Source organism: Diaporthe batatas (assembly GCF_019321695.1).
Source record: "Diaporthe batatas strain CRI 302-4 chromosome Unknown Contig00010, whole genome shotgun sequence".
Lineage (NCBI taxonomy): Eukaryota > Fungi > Ascomycota > Sordariomycetes > Diaporthales > Diaporthaceae > Diaporthe > Diaporthe batatas.
Genome location: NW_025408557.1, coordinates 972,152 through 989,533, shown reverse-complemented (window position 1 = coordinate 989,533; position 17,382 = coordinate 972,152). Strand labels below are relative to the sequence as shown.

At 58.0% G+C, this 17,382-nt stretch overlaps 4 protein-coding genes across 4 annotated transcripts; 3 read left to right on the top strand and 1 right to left on the bottom strand.

Moving 5' to 3' along the window:
• Window positions 1-121: 121 nt before the first annotated feature.
• On the top strand, window positions 122-3,788 carry KVR01_008558 (uncharacterized protein; the record flags this gene model as incomplete). Its single annotated transcript, XM_044785303.1, has 4 exons — window positions 122-183; window positions 270-413; window positions 497-3,626; window positions 3,699-3,788. 4 exons carry the CDS (start codon window positions 122-124, stop codon window positions 3,786-3,788), a joined length of 3,426 nt encoding a protein of 1,141 aa, XP_044642325.1.
• Window positions 3,789-6,097: 2,309 nt separating this feature from the next.
• Window positions 6,098-9,338, top strand: KVR01_008471 (uncharacterized protein; the record flags this gene model as incomplete). Its single annotated transcript, XM_044794103.1, has 6 exons — window positions 6,098-6,150; window positions 6,264-6,395; window positions 6,453-6,468; window positions 6,548-6,864; window positions 6,901-8,063; window positions 9,226-9,338. The coding sequence occupies 6 exons, from the start codon at window positions 6,098-6,100 to the stop codon at window positions 9,336-9,338; spliced, it is 1,794 nt and encodes a 597-aa protein (XP_044642238.1).
• A 3,383-nt stretch (window positions 9,339-12,721) lies between these two features.
• Window positions 12,722-13,960, top strand: KVR01_008657 (prephenate dehydratase PHA2; the record flags this gene model as incomplete). The annotated part of the gene is made up of 2 exons (XM_044785086.1): window positions 12,722-12,814; window positions 13,010-13,960. The coding sequence occupies 2 exons, from the start codon at window positions 12,722-12,724 to the stop codon at window positions 13,958-13,960; spliced, it is 1,044 nt and encodes a 347-aa protein (XP_044642424.1).
• A 376-nt stretch (window positions 13,961-14,336) lies between these two features.
• On the bottom strand, window positions 14,337-16,692 carry KVR01_008484 (uncharacterized protein; the record flags this gene model as incomplete). The annotated part of the gene is made up of 5 exons (XM_044783110.1): window positions 14,337-15,458; window positions 15,572-15,943; window positions 16,001-16,139; window positions 16,198-16,367; window positions 16,462-16,692. The coding sequence occupies 5 exons, from the start codon at window positions 16,690-16,692 to the stop codon at window positions 14,337-14,339; spliced, it is 2,034 nt and encodes a 677-aa protein (XP_044642251.1).
• Between the last annotated feature and the right edge of the window lie 690 nt (window positions 16,693-17,382).

The window sequence follows — 17,382 nt, the reverse complement described above, 5'->3', positions numbered from 1 at the left end:
CGGAACAGCACCACCTTGCTGTTTCCATCCATTTTGAATCCTCGTGACATCTCACTGCATCCCATTAAGGTTGTTTGACCTCCGTTTTGTCTCAAAAACGGATGTCGCCGCCGCCGATGCTATGACTGAGGTCGAGCGTACCGACTTCTCCGCGCTGATCCAGTCAAAGAGAGCAAAATGCGGGTAAGTCCACATTCATCTTGTAGAGAAAACCCGTGCGATCATTTTGGTATCATTTTCGTCGTTCTGACCGCGTGCAGCTCAATTAGGACGTCGAGAAAGAGGAAGCTTCGCGAGGTCTACTGCGTCGCGACACAGCGGGACGACCTACCGCTCCTCGACCCTGCTGCCAATGATGCAGAAATCCCCACATCAGAGGAGTGGCGGTTTCTCAATGATAATGCCGTCTTAAAGTATGTTTTCTTTATCCAAATGAGTCTGCACAACACGCGTTTTCGGCCGGCAGGCTTGCATTTATACTAATCAATTGTACCAGAGGACCATATCTTAACGAGCGCAACCTGCCCCCGCGACAGATTCCACCTTTCTACCTGCCCCAGTCTCGAGGTACGAGCCCAAGGCTGGCGGGTCAGGATGCATCTTTGGAGCCCCCGCACCATGTCAAAGAGAATGGCATCGGGCTGGCGCAGCCGAGTGTGGAATCCCATGATGCGCATGCACGACCGGAACCCGATGAGTCGCGCGTCGCGACCACGAAACCTACCGCAGCTACTCCAGGAGGGACGAAGCTGCCCATCGCCGAGCCGCCACGGGTCGATTATGAGATCACTGACGCGGCTGCTCCTCCTGCTGTGCAAAACACGGGGCCTGATTTACCGAACGGAGCATCAAACCATCCCAGCATCGCCGCCACGACTACCGACTTGGCTGGGACGTCCACGCTGAATCGTGCGAGTGCAGCTGGCAGAGAGGTCGCATTCGTTGAGCCGGAGAAGGAGCGGACGGAGTCGACAGCCGCGCACCGATGGCAAAACACGGAGGGTGTCAGTCACGAACCGGGCCCTGATGGTATGGACGTGGACGAGACACCTGGTCGCCCCGAAGACCAGTCACGATTGAGTTCCCTCAGGAAACCACCACCTCTTGATGCTTCACGGCCATTAGACTCCTTGTCTTCGCCAGGGTCTACCACGCAGACTGCCACGACCCCTGCCGTGCAAGATGCATCTCCGGACACCAGTCCTGACAACGAGGGGCCACCGTATCCTGGCGATGACGATGATTCTGTACGTAGGAAGGTAGACGACGACCGTCACGACCTCCCAGGATCTGGACAGGCTCCGGAGCACAATCAAGCTGGGGGAGGGGCTGAAATGGGTGCTGCTCAGCCGGCGTCTACACCTCAGGAAGCTGAAGCGGCAGAAACAACGACGTCGGGTAGTGGTCTCCATGAGAGTACGCCGATTGTTGAAACGGGGGATGTCACTCAATCCGCCGCACCTGCAGGCTCCGCACCATCATCTGGCCAGCATCTCGACTCCAATGCTGCAGGCGCAGGCCCCGCTTCTAAAGACGCACCCACAACTCGTCCTTCGTCAAGTAGTCATGCCACCGGCTCGCCCGCCCAAGAGGAGGCTCATCAGAAGGCCCGACGACCCTCTCCACTTGAACTTGCTGGTAGCGCCACGACTCACAACGTCGCTGCGCCGGCAGATGCCGTCAGTCAGGACCCTGGTGCATCATTTTCTGCATCATTATCAACTCCTTTGACAAATGGAACTGGATTCGACCTGAAGTCCCAGGTACCTCAAGCCTCACTGGCCGACAATGTGCCGGACTCGCAAATCGAAGAGGCGGCTGAGCATGAGCATGAGCGTGAGCATGAGCATGAACAGGCCCCGGCTAGCTCTGTCCTTCGGGCGAGATCTCTGGCCGAGAAGCGTGGGCACAAGCACAGGAGGACTCCAACTGTGGTCTTCGAGAAACCGAAGAAGAAACCCGGCGAGACGATAGTTGCAAGTCGATCCCAGTCCCGGCCCGACCGTATCCCAACCGATGACTATTTCGTTCCACTGTTCTTTGATGGGTTTACGAGACAATCACAATGGATGAGGAGTCCCGAACAACTACTCGTCACTTCGCACAAGACAATCTCCACACCCGATTGCGGCATCGCGCTCCATGAGAACCAAGCTTGCAAAGTTCTGCGCAGGATTTACCACCTCCAGCAGCATGATAAATGGTCTCTGAGACAGCCGAAGCGGTGCCCAGAGCCAACACGCCCCCCCTCACACTGGGACCTGATGTTGCAGGAGATGAAATGGATGAGGACTGATTTTCGAGAGGAGCGGAAGTGGAAGAGGGCTGTCGCACGCAATCTGGCGGAGGCGTGTGCCGAGTGGGTGGCATCTAGTGAAGAGGACAGGAAGATTCTACAGGTAAACGCGAGAATTCCACCAGTTGACGGTGAGCATTCATCAAGCAAGAACGGAACAATTCTGCCGGAAGAAGAATCCTTGCCAACGCCGATGCCCGACCTTGTTCCCTCGGGAGATGCTGACTCTCAAATGGACATTGATGAAGAGCCTCGGGATTGGGACGCTCAGACAGTCGCACCTTCCGCGATTTTTGCTTTGCAGGACGACGAGGTTGTGTTCGGTCTTCAGCAGTCGTCGACATCCGAACAACTCTTGGAGGAATTACCTATGTATGGCGCGCCTCTCAAATTGCCGCAATTTGATATCGCCGGTCCTGCGTACGACCCGGACGCTCAGTGGCGCAGGCCAGCCCTTCCACTCAGCAAATATGTCGAGGGCGAGATGAGGCTCAAATCAGAGGGCATCAAAATGAGGCGGAGCCGTTATCAGTACGCAGTAGAGGACCAGGACGAGGATGATGAGGTGGTATTTGGAGACGGCAAAGCTCAGAATCCGGACCTACCCCCGGAGAATACGGACGTGGCTCTATTCCGCCCGGAAATGAAGCTTGTGCGAGACAGGCTCCACGCAGGCCATCAGTTCAGGCCGCCCACGGAGTCGCTGATGCCCTTGCAGAGCTTCTACGAGTCCAGAATCGCGTCGCAGTGGACACCAGCCGAGGATGAGGAGCTCAGAAAGCAAGTACGCGAGTACTCGTACAACTGGTCCTTGATCTCAAAGAATGTTTCGTCAAAGTCCCTTTTCATTTCGGGTGAAGAGAGACGGACCCATTGGGAATGCTTTGAGCGTTGGGTTCAGCTGGAGGGCTTCCCCAACGATGTTGCCAGGACTCAGTACTTCCAGACTTACCAGAGGCGCATTGACCAAGCGCAGAGAGCCATCGCGATGGCCAACCAGATGGCCTCGCAGCAAGCTGCTCCGAACGGTCCAGTTGTGCCGCGACGACGACAGACCACGCCCCTGCGAGTCGAGAGACGGGCTAATAGGCGGCATTTCGCCTTGATCGATGCGATGAAGAAGCAGGAAAAGAAACGCGAGGCAGCTAAGGCCAAGCAGCAACAGAGCACAAATAATCAGAGCAGGAGAACGTCGACGGAGGCCACGCAGCAGAAGCTGAATATCAAGACGCCAGAAGATTATGCCCGAGCCAGGTACGAACGCGACAGGCAGATGACTGAGAAGATTGCGAGGACACTTGCTGCGCAACAGGCAGAGGCCCAGAGAAGGGTGAGTAGACCTAGCCTGCTGCTTGAGAGCGAGAGTGGGCTGACCAGATCTCTACACAGGCTGCCATGCAAGGCAGGAATCAGCATCAAATGGCCGGGGTGGCAGGTGCTCCGGGAGCCGCGCAAGTCGCTCGAAATGCCGCAACACATGCCGCTGTCGTAGCAAATCCATTGTTGGCCCGGACGCTCGGGGTTGCACAACAAAGGCCGGGCATGCCAATGGCCCAGCCAACTGCTATTGCCGCACAGATGGCAGTAGCTGGTGGTTTAGTGCCTCAAATGCCAGTCAGCATAAACTCGGCCACGCAGCAACAGTTAGCTGCCTACCAGGCACAACAACAGATCCATAGGGCAGCTCTGGAGTCGAGAAGGATAGCAGACCAGCAGCGGCGACAGCAGTTGGCCAACCAGGCCAACAACCAGGGCCAGATGCCGCAGGTTCACGGTCACACCGCTCAGCCGCAGCAACAGCAGCAGCCGCAGCAACAGCAACAGCCGCCGCAACAGCAACAGCAACAGCAACAGCAACAGCAACAAGCTCAGCCGCAGCAACAACAGATGGCACCGCAGCACTCTCCTCCCGCAGCTCAGGCGCAGCCGGCTCAGCAGCCTCAGCAAGGCCCGCAAGCCCACCCCATGGCCAATGGCTCGGTAGCGCAACAAGGTTCTCCTATGATCCGTAATCCGATGAACGGCATCAATCAAAACAACTACATGATCAACTCCATGGCTCCATACACCCCTAATGGCATGGGAATGGCCACGTCACCTGGGGCCGTCGGAATGGGAATGCCGAATGTGCCAGCTGGGTCTCCACCGGCGCCCAATTTCAACCGGCAGCAACAGCAACTCCCGCCGCAAATCCAAGCGCAGATTATGGAAATCGAGAATCAGATCAGGGCCAAATTTCCAAATATGAGCCAACAACAGGCCCATGGGCAGGCGCTTCACATCATGCAGCAGCGCTTGATGCAGAATCAAGTGGCAAGAAACAGCGTCGCCCAGAATGCCATGGATGCCGCGGCTGGAAGCCCTCAGCAGCAACAGCAACAGCAGCAGCAGCAGCAGCAGCAGCAACAACAGCAAGGCATGGTGAATGGGATGCAAGCCGCTGCGAGCCCCCACCAGTATGCGCAGATGCTAAGGCAACACCAGCAGCAGCAGCAGGCCGCCCAGGCCCAGGCCCAGGCTCAGGCCCAGGCAGCTAATCAGGCCAGCCAGCAGCAGCAGCGTCAGCCTAGCGCTGGGGCAACCCCAATGGCAGGGCGGTAGCAGTTTTGTGCCAGCTGAGGCCATATATCGGGCACCATCCACGGCATTCTAGGCGTGGTGCCCGCTCGACATCAAGTAACTGAGAAACTTGGGCTTGGTCCCGGCCTCATGCGTTGAGCGTGATGCAAGTCAATTCTTGGCATGGAAGTTTGGGAGCAGGGCAAGAGCCCGCCAGATGCGGGCAGGACCTCCTCGGGACAAGCCCACTGCTCGCAATAAGCGAAGCAAACAGGCAATGGGGGAGGGGGAGGGAACCAGCCCGTACGATGGATGACCTTGATTCAACACATAGAAGGGCTGAACAGCCATAATCAAGGCGATGAAGAGAGTTGGTACCTCGAATGTGGCCAGGACACAAATCAACCCCCACACATATTTAGGTAGCAGGCGCCTCGCGCTCGAGTCGAGTGGCGTAGGTGCAGATACAAAAAAGAAATACAGTAAAATCAGCGTCCTGCAGCCAAGCCTTTTAGGAAGTTGGGGGCCAGTGAACGGCCAGCCACTAACCTCTCGCGGCTGTGATAAGTCATCATGAGGAGAAACCGTCAGTCCACACCCACGCCAACCCACCATGCTGTGGGAACGCTGCACCCGGACGCGAATTACCCCGGCCGGTGCTTGCCATCACCCTCTTGGCAAGTCTCGTCGGACCGACGAGAACCTGTGCAGAAACCGCAACCTGCTGTCCCTGCCGGGCGGGCTAGCTAAGAAGCTATAGGGTGTTCCGAGGTAATAAGTTTTGGCACGTTCTACCCCAGGTTGGCGGACGGAGGAGAGTTGCAGCGAGCGTTTTGGCGACTCAATCACATACTCGTTGCGATCGTCCTCCTCTTCTTCACATGGAACGTCATTAATTAGCCGGCCCGCTCTGTGCGAGCGCCCGTGATATCTGGAAAGTATTTAAGTAGGTCACGATGTCAGGACAAAACCAAGAGGAAAAAGCAATGCGTAAATAGACGACACGACCTACTTGATTACTCACTCGGGAGGTGTTACTGAACTGTCTTGGCTCTGTCTCTTCCAACACCACCTCACTGGCTTTGCAGCGTCACCGAGTTTGGCGGTGCTTATCAGGACTTGAAAAGCCCCGACCACACTGCGAGCTTGACTTCAAATTGCGGGAGCTGGAAGAGATCGGAATGGTCTCGCAAAAGATTTGAGTTCCATAATCAGCTATTGTTTTCAGCCACGCACGATAACATGAACGCAAAAATGACGGGGGAGAAGCTCTGGTGGAAAGAAGGCGTGGCATAGTGAGTTTGTCTCGAGCACCCTACACGATCATCTTGTCGCACTCCAGACTCCCCGTCCGATATTGAGTACAGGCCAGGATGCTGATCAATGGCAAATTTGTGTCGGGCAACAGCCAAATATATCCAGCCAGCTTTAAGGATAGCAACGGAGATGGTCTGGGTGATATCCCCGGTATCATCAGCAAGGTGGATTATCTGAAGGACCTAGGAATCGACATCGTCTGGGTGTCTCCGATGTTTGAGAGGTGAGCACCGCTGAGACGGATCAGTTTCATGTTGTTTTGGCACTGACATTTGTATAGTCCACAGATTGATATGGTAAGGCACCCACCCATGTGCGGCACGCGCGAAGGAAAGGAATCATGTTTTTCGAAGCACTGCTAACCATGTAACGAAGGGTTACGACATATCGAACTATGAAGCAGTTCACGCACCGTACGGGACCGTCCAGGACATGGAGGTCCTCATCGACGAGTGCCACAAGAGAGGAATGCGGCTCATCCTGGACCTGGTAGTAAACCACACGTCGGACCAGCACGCGTGGTTCAAGGAGTCCAGATCATCAAAGGACAACCCCAAGCGCGACTGGTACATCTGGCGGCCGCCCCGGTACGCCGAGGACGGGACGCGGATGCCGCCGACCAACTGGCGCAGCTACTTCAGCGGGACAGCGTGGGAGTGGGACGATCACACGCAGGAGTACTTCCTGCACCTGTTCGCCAAGGAGCAGCCGGACCTGAACTGGGAGAGCGACGAGTGCCGGCGGGCGATCCACGACAGCGCGATGCGGTTCTGGCTGGACAAGGGCGTGGACGGGTTCCGCATCGACACGGTCAACATGTGGTCCAAGGGCCCCGTGGCCGGGCTGCGCGACGCGCCCGTGGTCAACAGGGACACGTTCGACCAGCCGGCGTGGTGCCTGTACGCCAACGGGCCGCGGATGCACGAGTTCCTGCGCGAGATGAACCGCGAGGTGCTCGACAGGTACGACGCCATGACGGTCGGGGAGCTGCCGCACACGCCGGACCCGGCGCGCGTGCTCGACTACGTGGGGCTGGGCGACAGGCAGCTCAGCATGGTGTTCCAGTTCGACATGGTCGACCTCGGCCAGGGGTCGCCGTACAAGTACCAGCTCCAGCGGTGGACGCTGCCGCAGCTCAAGGCCACGGTGGCCAAGTGGCAGCAGTTCATCGAGGGCACGGACGGGTGGACGACGGCCTTCTGCGAGAACCACGACCAGGGCCGGTCCGTGTCGCGCTTCGCGTCCGACGCGCCCGAGCACAGGGAGCGGTCGGCCAAGCTGCTGGCGCTCATGATGTGCTCGATGACGGGGACGCTGTTCGTCTACCAGGGCCAGGAGATCGGCATGGTCAACATCCCGCGGTCGTGGCCCGTCGACGAGTACAAGGACATCGAGGCGCTGGGCTACTACGAGGAGGTGAGGCAGGCGACGGGCGGCGACCCGGCCGCGCTCGACGCCGTGCTCGCCAACATGTCGGTGCTGGGCCGCGACAACGCCCGCACCCCGATGCAGTGGGACGCCTCGCCGCACGGGGGGTTCACGAGCTCGCCCGGCGGCCCGTGGATGCGCGCCAACGACTCGTACGCCGAGATCAACGTCGCCGACCAGCTGGCGAGGCCCGGGTCGTCCGTGCTGGGCTTCTGGCGAGACATGATCCGCTTCCGCAAGCGCCACGCCGACCTGCTCGTCCACGGCACGTTCGAGGTCGTCGGCGCCGACGACGACAAGACGTTTGTGTTTGTCAAGAAGAGGGACGGCCGCGACGAGGAGATGGCGCTGGTGGCGCTCAACTTCTCGGGCGAGCAGCAGCGGGCTGCGTTCCCCCCGTATCAGGGTGGCCGGTGGGCGTTCCAGTTTGGTAACTATGGCGAGGACGAGAGCCCGCGGGCGGGTGACAAGGGGCCGGTGTTGAGACCTTGGGAGGCACAGCTGTATCTGTTTGAGAGGGTACGAGCATGTAACGGTCATGTGAACGGCCGCATTTGAAGCATGATGACATCTAATGAGAAGCATGATTTGATATCCTTGGACCGTTGTACTCATGTGAGGGCTGCATGAGCTTATGAGACTGCATTGTTGTCAGCATTTCTCAGGTACTCCGTTCTTCCTATCTTGTAGTATATCGGCAGACCACCTCACAAGGCCTCAAGCCGTGTCGAATTACTGCGGCCATGTCAGGAGCTGCGTGGTATCCCTACAAGGTGTACTGGCGTTCCCTGACAAGACATCACATGGAGAGTAGCGGCCCAAGAAAGCGAGACAGCAGCTGCCAACACGGGGCCATGTGCATGTGGAAGCCTCCTCGATATAAGTTTTGCCCAGGTTTGTTTGGTTGAACTACTCATCGGCGGAACCAGTCCTTCTTCTCCCTTGGCACCGGCCGGGCGGTTGAGGGAATAGGCCAGTTGTTGACACCCCACCACCACCTCCGGACCTGTGCACCTATCGAGTTCCCGCTCATCTGGGCGTTCTTGTTCCAATACTGCCAGCCACACCAAGCCAAGTTGTAGACGACACCCTGCAACATGGGCATCACGAGCTGCGGAAGAAACACATGTCGTCAGCATCTGGCACTCGTATGGAGGGCCACATGGGCCGCCCAAAACACATACATGGTCCCGTGTGGTGATCCAAGCCACCATCCCCCACGACTTGGCATCTTGTATGCTGTGCAGGTAGCTCTGCTCGAAGCGCATGTCGGGGATGGGCGGCAGGTTGGAGAAGCGCCTGGCGGGCCTCAGGACGCTGACGGGGATGTCATCGTCGTCTTCGTCTGCGGCGGCGTCCTTGTCCAGGTGGACAGGCTCTCTCGTGTCGGCGGCCGTGGACGGGTTGATGTCGTGCCGGGCCGAGGGCTCGCGCCTGATGTGCGCCGTCTGGATCGTCTCTGCCACCTGCATTGGGATTTCGGATGATGCCATGCTTAGCCAGAGGAGTCGGCCTCGCAGGCGACTGACTGGGGCTGCTTTATGGGGGTGTGGTGGGTATCCACTTTGTGGTGGGAGGGGGGCCCTTTCAGCCTTTCTGGCAGTCTGGAGCCGACTCACGGTGAGCAGGCCAGCCAGCCAACGTGACGTCAGGTGGACTATGGGCAACCCAGTGTCTGTGTAGGCTCTGCCCAGTGGCTGCCCAAGTGATGACTGTGCTAAAGGAACGATGTTTATGAGTCAGTGAATGATTTGCCCCTGACAATTGGTGTCAACAGCTTGTAGCAGTAGTCGCTTTGCAGAGGATCAAAGGGTGAGGTGTGAGAGACTTGACTGTTCTGTAGCCTCAACTGGTAATGGTAAGGGACTCGGCATAGCAGCCACTGCACCGCTTCTGCCTTAGGTGCCCTAGCTAGGCAGGAGGGAGGTAGGCCAGACTAGGCTGTCTGGGTGCAGCTTGGGTCCTGAGTAACAGCATGTGACCAATAGCATGTGCAGCCCCGGTGGGTCCTTGACTCGGGAGGTTCCAACTTGACACCAAAGAAAAGAGAAAAGGGCCATTTTCCCATCAGCCAGGTTTGATCACTCCCCCCCTCCATAAAATCTTACGAAACCCCGCCACGGAGCGACACCACACACATCTGGCGCGAGTTCTTGTTTTTCCTTTGTCTTCATAAGGGACCTGCCTCAACACCTGCATCCCTGGGACATTACTCGGCTGCCGTCTTCCACACAGATCGAGAGAATCGCTCCGGCGTCCACCCCATTCTCAACATGAGTGACGCACAGGCTAACGTACGTCGCTCCTACTGTCCTGCTGCACCCACACTTAATTCCCGCTCCCACCCAGTGCCTCGCGTCGCCTTCCGCCAGCGCCAGCGGGGGCTGCCTCAAGGCCACTACTGCTCTCTGCACATGGGTCCCTGTGGTGTTGTGATGCCTTTGCTAATGCTATTTCCATACAGGAAGCCGAGAAAAACGTGGGTCCACACCCCCTCCCACCACTAGGCATCGCACCCTGCGCTCGGCTCGCTGCTGCATGCTCGACTCGGGCGTGTGTGTCTATATGCTGCGCATCCAGGCTGACTGAGGTCTTCAGATCGAGATATGGAAGGTCAAGAAGCTCATTAAGAGGCTCGAGGCCGCTCGGGGTAACGGCACATCCATGATCTCCCTCATCATCCGTACGTGCCGCTCCTGGTCCCGCCCTTCGTCGACACGCCCTTCGTGTATCAGCACGGCTGACTGACCCCCCACCAGCCCCCAAGGATCAAGTCTCTCGTGCTGCAAAGATGTTGGCTGAAGAATACGTACGTATCACCCGCCATGGCACGCGCCTTGGCCCGGACCTGGCACGCTGACACCACCGAAACAGGGCACCGCGTCCAACATTAAGTCGCGTGTCAACAGGCAGTCTGTCCTGTCCGCCATCACCTCCACCCAGCAGCGTCTCAAGCTGTACAACAAGGTCCCTCCCAATGGCCTCGTTGTCTACTGTGGTGAGATCTTGACATCCGAGGGAAAGGAACGCAAGGTCAACATCGATTTCGAGCCCTTCAAGCCCATCAACACCTCGCTGTACCTCTGTGACAACAAGTTCCACACAGAGGCCCTCGCAGAGCTCCTCGAGTCCGACCAGAAGTTTGGCTTTATCATCATGGACGGTAACGGTGCGCTCTTCGGAACCCTCAGCGGTAACACCCGAGAGATCGTCCACAAGTTCTCGGTCGACTTGCCCAAGAAGCACGGTCGTGGTGGTCAGTCCGCCCTCCGTTTCGCCCGTCTCAGAGAGGAGAAGCGTCACAACTATGTCCGCAAGGTCGCCGAGTTGGCAGTCCAGAACTTCATTACCAACGACAAGGTCAACGTCGCCGGGATTATTCTCGCCGGTTCCGCCGATTTCAAGAACGACTTGAACGCCTCTGACATGTTCGACAACCGTCTCGCTTCCAAGGTCATCAAGGTCGTCGACGTGTCCTACGGTGGTGAGAACGGCTTCAACCAGGCCATCGAGCTGGCCTCCGAGACGCTTGGCAACGTCAAGTTCATCCAGGAGAAGAAACTCATCGGGAAGTACTTCGAGGAGATCAGCCAGGACACCGGCCGGGTCTGCTACGGTATCGAGGACACCCTCAAGGCACTGGAGCTCGGAGCTGTCGAGATCCTGATCGTCTTCGAGAACCTCGAGATCAGCCGCTGGACCCTCAAGAACAGCGAAGGGGCCGAGTACGTTGTCCACACCACCAAGCAGCAGGAGACCTCGGGCGACCGCTCCATGTTCCTGGACAAGACCGCTGCCTCTGCGGGCACGGAGATGGAAGTGGTGAACCAGGAGTCCTTCCTCGAGTGGATTGCGGAGCACTACAAGGACTTTGGCACGACGCTGGAGTTTGTGTCTGACCGATCGACCGAGGGCAACCAGTTTGTCAAGGGCTTCGGTGGAATCGGAGGCCTCCTGCGTTACAAGGTCAACTTTGAGCAGTTGCAAGATATCGACGACGACGACGATGACTACTACGACGATTGACAGTTTGAATCCCTCGTGAATAACGAGGGCTCCTCAACTCAAGCAATCCCGCCCGAGCCAACGACGGCTGCCGATCCTCAGAAGCCGACGCCCAAGACAGCGTCCGGCAAAGTCTCACATGCGCAGCGGCGCTTGATGAAGGGCTTCGATGGCACCCCCGGCCAGTCGCCTCACCAGGCTGTGCGGCCGTCACCGCTCCGCTCTGTCATGTCGACTTAAAGGGCTTCTTGAGTAAGAGAAACACGGTGGTATGTTTGACTCTCCCCTGTCCGCAAAACCAACCTGTGATGTCGCCAGTTGCTGAGACATAAAGTGTTAGAACCGTTTACCTATGGTGTCCTGTGCGCCGAGAAGTTGAAGAGTCCAGATTACGTACTAATCGCAGGGCTACCAGAGACAGGGCAGATGGGGAAGGATGGAGGCAAGGGAGACAGACTGATACTGGTATGGGCGCAGACCTGATTATTTGCTCTATCGTCGGGGAATGTCCAAAGCAGGACGAGAAGCTGTCCAATCGGAGGACACAATGTTGTAGTCCCTCTTGCTCCTTGCTTTGAGTCGCTCTTTTCAATTGGTAGTGCTACGGAAAATCCAACTTGATACGCTCTTTCAAGCATTTGTGCCACATCCTACAACAGCGTCCGCCGCAAGTCATGCGGACGCATGACTGAGGGGCTCTCTCCGATTTGATGCATCCAGTGGTTCGATAGGAACCATTCGCATGAATTGGCGAACCACGGGGCGTTTACTGCAAGCTGCAGCTCCAACAGACTCGGTACTTTGGGGGACGCCGGTTGGGGCCCGTTTAGCCGCATCCCGCATTTGCGCACCGCTGCCGTGGAGCCTAGCTCAACTTCAGAGGCAGAATAGACAGCCTGGTGTACAACAAAAGTTTTTCACACATTTCAAGAATAACAGGCCTGCCTGTCCATTTTCCTGGATCTCAGATGGAGTGATTAAAAGTTTATTCCATTTTGTGACCATGTTAATTGGCTCTCACCGACGATCCCAGCACTTCAAGAAATTTTCCACCTTGTCACGGTCGATCGAACCCGACTCACACATAAACAACAAGACTCGGTAGGCAAAACAGACATGATTCAAATCAAGCAGCAGAGCGAGGGCGAGACGCCTTCGACGAAGCCTCTGGTCGCCTTCCTCGGCCCTCCGTCCTCCTTTACACACCAGGTGAGAGTGCTCATTACATGTTGCCGTCCAGTCCATCCCCCCTGCCTACCCGCTCACATCCTCACGGGGAAGCGGTGCTCCTCAACCAACACATATGAATACACATACTATATGTATATATACACACACAAGGCAAATAAAATTCAAACTGGCTAACACAACCGGCCTTTTGTCGCCCGCGCCCCCCAAAAAAAGGCAACCAAGTCAGCCTTCTCAGAAGATGACCACACCCTCAACCCCGTGGCGACCATCAAGGACGTCTTCGACGCAGTGGCAGCAGGGGCCGCAGACTACGGCGTCGTGCCCTTTGAGAACTCGACCCACGGCGTCGTCACCTTCACCCTGGGCCACCTGGCCGACCGCGGGGCCGCCTACGGGGACCTGAGCGTGTGCGGCGAGGTGTACATCGACGTGCACCACTTCCTGCTGGGGCGGGCGAGGGGCCCAGCAGCGCCAGCGCAGGCGCAGGAGGGTGCCTCTTCTTCTTCTCCTCCTCAGCAGCAGAGGGGGAGGGGCCAGCCGCAGCACGACCTCTCGCACGTGAGGCGCGTCTACAGCCACCCGCAGGCCTTCGGGCAGACGCAGGCCTTCCTGTCGGCGCACCTGCCCCTCGCCGAGGCCATCGACGTCAGCTCGACCAGCAAGGCCGCCGAGATGGCCGGGCTGGACGCCTCGGGCGAGACGGCCGCCATCTCCAACGAGAGCGCCGCCGCCGCGTTCGGGCTCGACGTGCTGGCGCGGTGCATCGAGGACCGCGACGACAACACCACGCGGTTCTTTGTCCTGCGGCGGGGGAGGGGCGATGCCAACGACGGTGCTGGTGCTGGTGGGAGAGAGGCAGGGGCAGGGGCACAGGAACCACCGGCGCGCGCGGGCGCGCACAAGAGCCTCGTCTCGTTCACGGTGCCGCACCGGAGCCCCGGCGCGCTGGCCGCCGTGCTGGATGTGTTCAGGAAGGGCGGGCTGAACCTCACCAGCATCAACAGCCTGCCCAGCCTGATCCAGCCCTTCCAGTACCTCTTCCTGGTCGAGTTCGACGGGAGCAGGTACCACGACCCGGAGGGCAAGGTAGAGACGGCCTTGGCCGAGGTCGCCAAGGTGGCTGAGAGCTCGAGATGGCTCGGTAGTTGGGAGAACCGACGGTAGAAGGAGGGGGGGGAGGGAATATTGTCACGGCACAGGGTCGCGACGTAGTCCACAATCATGGAGCACAAGTCTCGCCTGATATTTTGTTACTTGTGATGCTCATTGGCATGCCCTGTACTGGAAGCTACCATGACTACAACCGCCCTTTTTCGGGGCCACCAAAACACGCGGACTTCCTTTTCCCGTTCCTTCTATGGATCGCTGCCCGCCTTGACACGCAGACTGCCGCTGTAACAATATCCATCTAATGTGAGATGACGCCTCGCACGGCGCGTGGAACAAATCATGTCTCTCTCTTTTGCCACCAATCGCCTAAACTCCCAAACTATGAGAACAACAACACCTTTGGCCTACTGGAGGACTGGTGACCAGGCACCTAATCCTGGTTCGCCGACGCCATAACAGCACGCGGCTTCTCAGGGCTGCCCCTGAAGGCTAGCGAGGCCGGCGCAGCGCCTGCTTGTAGCTTGAGGCTGCCGCTGGCAGCCGCGAATCCGTCAGTAGTGGGCGCCTCTGGCTTCGGAGCAACATTCTCTGAGTTCTCGGATGACTTGTCAGCGCTCGTCGGGGCTGAACTCATGGGCGCGGGAGTCGAGACGGGCTCAGAAGCCTGGGTCGGAGGGGCGCTGGCTGCCTCAGACGCGGGGGCCGAGGTCACGCCCGGCTCTGGGCGCTTAAGTGGTGCAGCCTGGATGACGTCGCCCGTATGCTCAGGCTCATGTGTGGGAATGTCACTGGGACTCTCGTCAGAGGCGGACTCGGCTGCTTCGGGCGATGACGCGATATTGGACGGCGTCGATGCCGACTCTGTGGACCCGTCGCGCTTCTTTGGCAGACGCTTTGCCTTGCCGTCTTTGTCAAAGTTGACCTTGATGTGCAGCTTCACCATGCGGCTATCGGTCGAGTCGGGGCTTTCGGGGGCGACCTCGTCATCATCTTCATCCATGGCGTCGTTCTCAAACTCTTCCTCATCTTCCGTCTCATCTTGCGGGACGTGGTCGTCGCCTTCATCACCAAAGTCCGGCTCGTCCTCGTCGTCCTCGTCATCAGACACGTATGCTCTATTCCGCTTCCGGGAGCCAGCCCAGCCGTTTGTGGTATGTTGTGCCGCAGCAGTCCTTCTGGGTCTTCCCGTTGGTCCAATCTCTGGCGCCTCGCTCATCTCTGTATCTAGGTTGCCTCCGGCTGCATCATCGCCCTGGACGCTAGGCGCAGCGCTGGCATCGCCGCTGCTCATGTTGTCAGCCGTAAGGCGGGGAGGGGGCCGCGACTGGCGACCGCTAGCTGTGATTACAGGACCAGCGTCGACAGGAGTGGGGTTTCGAGTGTTGCGCGTTGATCGGCGGTTGCTGGTCGAGTCCGTGTAGAAGTCTTCTTCGTCCGAGTACGTGTACTTGACTCGCTTTCCTCTGGTTCGGCCCTCGTAGAGGGAGAAACCCGGCTCGGGTCGGCGGAAGCGTTCCTTCTGCGTGCGTCTATACTCGCGTCGCTTGCGTTTCTATGTACACACGTTAGCTCGTCGCCTTCAAGGGTGCAGATGCGATGGGAGATGGCCCGTGAAGGGAAAGGCTGGACGCCGGCAGCGAGCCACGGGCAAGGGGTTGCGCATACCTCCTCCTTCTCCTCGAAGTTTGCAATATTGTTCAAGATGCTCCTGCTAAGCTTGCGTGCGTTCTGCCCATTATCCTTGCCCAGCTTCTCCGCGAGGGCCTTGGCTTCGTCGATGCTACCAGCAACGCTTATCCATTGCCTGTTGTATAAAGCGGCTGGATTTCCCTCCCTGTATATCCGGAATGAGCAGTTGTCGTCGCCTTCCACAAGATAGTATCGGCGCTTCTCGCTGTCATGGCCCCACGGTTGTACGGACAGGGGTTGGTTGAGGTCATCGGCGGTGCGCTTCTGGTTGTAGCTGGAGTTGATCAGGGTCTTGACAGCGTCTGAGTATCCCAAGGCCCAGAGAGCTAGGGTTTTGAGTAGAAGGAGCTGTAATTGCCCGACCATCAGTATCGTTGTCAGGTAGGAGTGGTGGGCGCCACTTACTCGTTGTTCGGGCGAGATGGACTGGAAGGTTGCGCCGCCTGCAAGAGGACTCCGATCTTGCCATTCACGGGGCCATTGGGGTTTGAAGTCCTTGCCGTTGATCGCATCCTCGTTCAATGCCTTCTGGTAGTGGCCGAGCCTAGATACAAATGTGAGCCGGGCGCGCGCTTGGTGGGGCAGGTGAGAGGACCGCGTACTTGATGTCTTGTTTGCGATTCAGAAGGAGGCCGAGAACAACGCATAGGAATTGCTCGACTCGTTCGGCAGGAGGATCCTGCTTGATATCCTGCTCCAGCTCGAGGGGGCCGAAATGTGCCAGAGACCTGGGCATGACGCTGTCGAATCGTTTGCGGAACATGACAATGAACTGCGAAATTGGTGAGCCAGGGTTGCGGCGACGCGACCGCGCACTTTCGCGTCTTTTCGCACGGGTGACGCGACAAATCAGACTTGCAACTTACTGCAATGTCCGGATGGTCGGCAAAAACATATTCATGGGGAGGGGAGGGCTCCCTCTTGCGCGGTGGAGGCGACATCTCCTTCTTCCTTGCCTCGACGACTTCGTCCTTGGAGACGCGGTGGAAGAACTTCAGAATGCCATTCTGGGGCTTCAATTCAATTTCAGATTCGTCGCCCGATGGCGCAGGGGACAAGGAAGAGATGGAGGATAGATCGGAAGAGTCGTCGGCCATTCTTGCCTTGTCTGCAGCCAGCTTCGTTGCGGTTGCCGGTTGCAGTTTGGTAGTGCTGGGTGAAGGAGTGGTGGAGGGAAAGTTCCAATGAGTAAGGTTCGGTGACGGAATGGAGGCAGGCGGTCCCGCTAAAGATCAAGGAGCCGCACGACGACCACAAGGCAATATGATTCGCCGAATCGGATTAACATAGATATACCAATGCTTTCACTACCTAGGCACGTCCATCCATCAACACCACGCCGCCTATCTGCCATTCAACTGCTTTCTGCTGCCTAGCCCACCGTCCTTGTCTCCGGTTTTCCTTCCAACACGGACCGGGGGGGGGGGGGCACCAGGTCACCAGCTAAGTCTGTCTGTCCATGCAGCTGGCATGATGACACTGCCTTGGTCGATCCTGTGCCGAGTCGCCTCCTCTCGAGCCTTTTGACCTGGAGCCATCACATGCTGCGTGACACTTTCTTCGACCATCTCACAATGGGAGCACGAGTGTTGTAGCAGCTGATCTTTTCAACGCTCCTCCGCAGTAGTTGTCCGTGATGCCGTTCTGTTCTCGTTCCGTTAAGAATTCGTGGGCGTACAGCACGAGTGTGGAGATGTCCCCTGCCCAGCCCGAGCATCGCCGTTGGCCCCGCAGAATTGTTGTTGCCCGCACTGAGAACTTGCAGCCATTCAGAAGTCTTGGCCACA